Source organism: Mchenga conophoros, linkage group LG4 (assembly GCF_057382185.1).
Source record: "Mchenga conophoros isolate Kocher_MC1m ecotype Shallow Benthic linkage group LG4, M_conophoros_male_GT1.1, whole genome shotgun sequence".
Classification (NCBI taxonomy): Eukaryota; Metazoa; Chordata; class Actinopteri; order Cichliformes; family Cichlidae; genus Mchenga; species Mchenga conophoros.
Genome location: NC_140529.1, coordinates 24,570,986 through 24,576,704, shown reverse-complemented (window position 1 = coordinate 24,576,704; position 5,719 = coordinate 24,570,986). Strand labels below are relative to the sequence as shown.

Sequence of the window (5,719 nt, the reverse complement as noted above, 5' to 3'; positions counted from 1 at the left end):
ATAACATACAGTGCTGATCTTTACAATTATTGATTTTGGTTTATGCCTGCTGTAATAAACTTTGATAATATGAATAAATTCAATAAAGGCAACAGGTAATGAAGTTGATTTTACTGGAGAACTTTGTTGAACCTTTCTGTTTCTGGTTTCTGCATTGCCCAGTTACTTCTGCATTGATTGTGTAACTTTTTTTTTATGTTTATCTTCCATTTCTTTTCATCTTCCTCCTTTCATAGTTTGCTGAAGAGTAATAGGAACTCTCACTGAATGTTGTCAGTGCTGTTGTCAGGAACAGAACTTCTCTGCAGGGTAATTTTACTTTTATGGCCACGTAACACTGGAAATGTCAGGTTAGCAAGCAAGAACGGACTGCTTCATGTAACTGAACCGTCCTGCAGAAATGCAGCGATAGACTGCTGAGTTAACATCAGGTGCAGTTTTTTTGCTGTCGTGGTGGAGATCACCATGCAGGTGTTTCGTTTCATTCCGGTAAAGTTGTTTACATTCAAAACACTTTAGAGGTTTGCAAAAAGCAGCTCATTGTGAATGCTTGCATCTATTTCCTGAAAAAACAGCTGAATAAAGTCGTGGGTGGCAAACATAAGGCCCAGGGGCCCGAATCGAACCAGCGAACACTTGAATTTGGCCCACAGGACAGTTTCGGAAAATATCAAAAAGTGCATAGATTTTGAATTTCAACTTTGATACGATTTACAGCTTTTCCTATTGATAAAGACTGGCCACACCCATACTATACCAATGTAATTGCCAAAGAGGTAAAAGATTAAACTATTATTAATGAGCCAACATAAAATGAACATATTTAGAATTTATAACATATTTTATAATTACAGGACAGCCTCAGTGAACTATCATAACTTTTTCTGTAATTTTAAACATTTATCATGTTGTTTTACTGGTTCAGCCATTTAAAGTGGATTCAGAGCTGCGTGAAATATACCAGCAATGACTGGCTGGATATTAAAGATCTCTGGTCGACACAACTTTGCATTTCTTTGTTGCAATTAGATGATTTTTTTTCTTATGCAGTGATAGAGCAGCATCTGCTAGACTAGATCAAACACTGATTAGTCCTCTGACTTGCAGCCTGTGGGTGCTTTTCTAGCACATGCACACATGAAACCATGAGGCCAAAATATTCCTTTGGTTACGACTAAACACCTAAACAAGTGTTCATATTATCATCAGGCAATTTTTTTTTATCACAATAACAAACTAAACCAACACAAAAACACAACAGAAAATGATAAAAATGCTAAACGTAAACATACTCTGTGTCTGATTTGGGTTGACGAGAAACTATGACCTCGGAGTACGTGACGTCGTCAACATACACGCTCTCTCTGAGTTTGTAATTGGTTAAAGGAGAGGCATCTCTGGACGGTTTCACTTTGATGTCAGAGTACACAACATCCTGGTCTCTCTCAGTTGCAGATGATTGCAACTCTCTCTCTGGACCAGTCGTATCAATGACGAAACGAAACCCAGCGGAAGAATGGCGTCTTCTAATGCGGATGAAATAAAGCATGGCCACCATGATCGCTAACAGCAACAAGACAGCAGTCACTATAGCAAGAACTATTCCTGCTGACAATGGTTTCGTTTCTCGAACAACAAGTTTGGTGGTTCCTTCAAATGTACCACTGGGAAAGGTGGAAATGCTGCAGGTATAGGATCCTGCATCTTTCATTTCTAGAGCCTTAATTATCAACGAATGTTTATCAAACGCCACTCTCTCCTTCAGTGGACTCTCAGAAATATTCACTCCAAACATAGTGTTGAAAACAATGAGAGTGACTTTCTTTTTTCCTGTTCCTTCTTCATCCTGGAGAGCCCACTGAACCTGAGTAACATTGGTATATGTTGGTCCTTGGATTAACTGACAGCTCAGGGTGACATCATTTCCAATGTATCCAGTCACTTCAGGTGAGACTTCGACTCTTTGTGCCACATAAACTGCTAAAAGGTAAATGACGACAGAAAGATGAGGGGGAAGAGAGACGAAAATAGAAAAGAGATCAGGTTTCAAACTGGTAATTATTCATGATGTTTTCAAGCATTTCTTTTTGTTTTTTTTTGTTTTGTTTTGTTTTTTTGTCCCGTTTGGATCTTTAGCCATCAGAATTGTTGTCTTAAGGCCAAGAAAGATGCCAAGCGGATTTATTTTACCAAGTGGATCATCGTGGCCTTGCCATATTGGTCCATTTGATTGACCTTTATTATAATTATGAATTTATTTTATTTTCAGTTGTTACAAACGGGACAGACATGACTGTGGGATAGGACAGGGAGAAAGAATGAAAGAAAGAGAGGAAGAGAAAGAAAACCAAAGGGGAGAAGAGAAGGTGAGAAGGGGGGGAAGAGAGAAAAAAAAAACAAACAAACAAAAAAAACAAAACACCTGGGTCACCTGTATGGAGAAAAAAAAACAGAAGAGAAAGCAAACAACAAAGAGCAACATAATAAGAAAAAAAAAAGCACCATCACAATAAACTAGCTAGCAGTAGATAACAGTAGATACTAAATAATAAACGATATTGTGCAGCACGCAAGATAGACAGCGCACAATGTGCTTTGAGGCAGCAGCCAAGAAAGCTGTAGTCCGCGTCTGTGAATACCCATGTGTGCATACCTGTGTGCATACCTGTGTGGATCAGCATGCTTGCATTCCAAAGGTTTCTCCATGTAACGATCTGCTAGGGAGTGTGGGGAGCCACAGCCCTGTCCTCTATGGTATGAAGCAGGTATGGAGGAGATCAAAACTCCAGACATCCAGAGGCCCCCAGAACACAAGAGACCAAGGAAGACCCACAGAGGGGCAGCCGCGCCACTGTCCCAGTAAGAGCTAAGGAGAGTCCCAGATGAGGGCTCATTCAGCAGCCGCGGAGCAGAAGCCAGGGGGGGTTGCAGTGACGCGCCCGTGAGCTCCGCCGGCAGCCAGCTGTGCCTGAGTGACCGAGCCCCAGGCCGAGAGGCCGGGGGCACCCCACCTCCGAAATGGCCCGAGCGAGCCCCAATAAGCGGCCGCCAAGGAGTGAGCCGGTGTGTACCCGGATGCCCACCCCCAGACACAAAGAACCACCAACGCACCGACACCTGAGGGAGTCCGCCACCGGCAGGGGAAGTGGTGGTGGGGGGAGATAGGCCCTCCAAGGTTTGGAGGCCTGAGGTGTCCCCAGAGAGGTGGCGTCTGATACCCAACCTGACATATAGACACAGACATACAGGCACACACAGACACAAACATCCATTCCCACCCTCATGCTCTCATATGCACTTACACCACACTCAACCGACGTGGAGACAGACATAAAGAGACGCTGTACACACGATCACACTCCCCAAGCGTACTCTACGAACCGGGTCTAGGTACCCTTGCCCCTGGAGGGGGGAACTGCACCCAGACCCAGGTGGTGTTACCCTTTTCCCTGCGGTGGGGAGAGGCAGACCGCCCCGACTCCGCAGCAGCAGGGAGGCCCCACACCCCAGACCGCAGTCGGACGGCCAACTCCTTCTAGCCCCCCCGCTCCAGCAGGCCGCAGAGAACGGGGGTGAGAGAAGACTCCAAACCTCCCTCCACCCGCTCATTGTAGTGTTGATGCATGTGTGTTCTAAGGTGCAATTAAAACCCAGAAGGGCATGGAGCTACCTGCCAGAGAGCAGCAGGTAAGCGCATAGTCCCTCCTGCTAGCCCTCAATGTCTACGTGTATTTAAAATTGAGAGGTGGGCAACGATGCCAGGGGTGAGGTGTACACCCTGATGGTAACTTGGACTCCGTGTATCGTGCCCACCCCCAAGATCCTATATGTATGTGTAATGAGGGTGTGAGTAATGTGAATGTCTAAATTGTGGGATAAAATTGAGGCAGAGGCAGCCAGAAGGGGACAGAGGGGGGGGTAGCCTCCTCTGCACCCTGGTGACACACCCCTACTCCAAGGCCCTGCATGTGTGTATCTAGTATTTTCATAAAACCTCAGAATAAGTTATTCAGGAGGATGTTCTTCCTAAATACAATATTTGGATTAGGTTAAGATGGATTTAAAAATGATTAAAAATTAAGTTCTGGTTTTGCAGGTAAACGAAGACATTCTTTCTTCTTGTTGTTCTTTCATTGGGGGGAGGGGCAGGGATAGCTCAGTAGGTAAAGTGGTCGCCCCATGATCGGAAGGTCGGCGGTTCGAATCCACTTAACGGCTACCCTGAGGTACCCCTGAGCAAGGTACCGTCCCTACACACTGCTCCCCGGGCGCCTGCTTAGTGGGCTGCCCACTGCTTCACTGAGTGAATGGGTCAAATGCAGAGAAAAACAAGTAATTTCCCCATGGGGATCAATAAAGTATCCATTATTATTATTGTTAATTCAGATGACTGATCACCATTTGAACTGCCTGTGAGATGCTACTCCGCCTGCCTCGCCCCCCAAAAAAGTAATAATAATAATCTGAAACACCAGACCTATCCCGCTGGGCGGGAGCCCCACTTCCCTCCAGTTGTTTATTAAGCCTCTCTCGGCCCGAGAGTGAAGGAATGGACAAATACATAACTGAATCACTCACGACAGGCATCATCTGCTCTTCATCTTCCCCTGTGGTAGCATGGGATTTTTTTTTTTCAAAGGCAGTTGCTGAACATCAGGTTCACGTGAGGCAAATCCTCCATCACTTCTTGGAAAATAGGCTTTTTGTGAAGGGGGAGAAATGTGAATTCCATGTGAACTCTGTGGCTTTTTTGGGTCACATCATTGAGCAAGGGAATCTGAAACCTGATCCAGTAAAGGTACATGCAGTGGTGTAGTGGCCCGAACCCTCCGATCACCAGCAGCTTCAGCTTTTTTTTTACCGGCATTTTATCAGAGAGTTTAGTAAGATCACACTTCCACTCACCAGACTAACCTCACCAAAAGTTCCATGTCAGTGGGACAGAGCGGCTCAGCAAGCCTTCACTCAGCTGAAAGAGAGGTTTTCTACAGCTCCCATCCTACAGCAGTTTATTGTGGATGTGGATGCGTCTAACTCTGGGGTGCGGGCGGTCCTGTCTCAACAAAAGGATGACAAGCTCCACCTATGTGCCTTTTTCTCTCGCCAATTCTCCCCCACAACGTATAATTATGACATCGGGGACTGGGAGCTGTTGGCTATTAAACTTTTATAGGAGGAATGGAGGCACTGGCTAGAGGGCCGCACAACCATTCATTGTATGGCCTGACCACAAAAACTTGGAATACTTTTGGTCATTCACACGTATCAACTCCAGGCAGGCCTGGTGGGCTTTGTTTTTCACCTGTTTTGACTTTTCTTTCACCTACAGACCAGGATCACGGAACGTGAAACCGGATGCGCTCTCCCAGCAGTTCAACACCACAGAGGAGGAGGAAGACCCCGGACTCATTCTCGCACCTTCCTACCTGGTCGGGGCCATCTTCTGGGAGACCAAAAATGCAATATATGCATTTCCAATATTTTCCATGTGTCCCAAGTCAAGCCTGTATGCTCCAGCCCGGTGTGCCCTCTTTCCAAGCCTTTGTTTTGGTTGTGCTCGCCCTCCCCCTCTCTTTCATCACTCTGCCTGGGTGGAGCTCATTGCGAGCTTTCCCTTTTGGCCCACGCACCTGCTCCTAAGCACACACTGGTGATTCATCTTGTTCTCTGGCCACTACTTAAGGCAGTGGCTCTGATCTCCTTGTTGCTGGACTATTGA

At 45.8% G+C, this 5,719-nt stretch overlaps 1 protein-coding gene across 1 annotated transcript; it reads right to left on the bottom strand.

Annotated features, from left to right (window-relative positions):
• Positions 1-1,276: 1,276 nt before the first annotated feature.
• Positions 1,277-5,410, bottom strand: LOC146576136 (uncharacterized). Its single transcript, XM_085272515.1, has 2 exons — positions 5,328-5,410; positions 1,277-2,051 (listed from the first exon to the last, which is right to left on the bottom strand). Exons 1-2 carry the CDS (start codon positions 5,408-5,410, stop codon positions 1,277-1,279), a joined length of 858 nt encoding a protein of 285 aa, XP_085128641.1.
• Between the last annotated feature and the right edge of the window lie 309 nt (positions 5,411-5,719).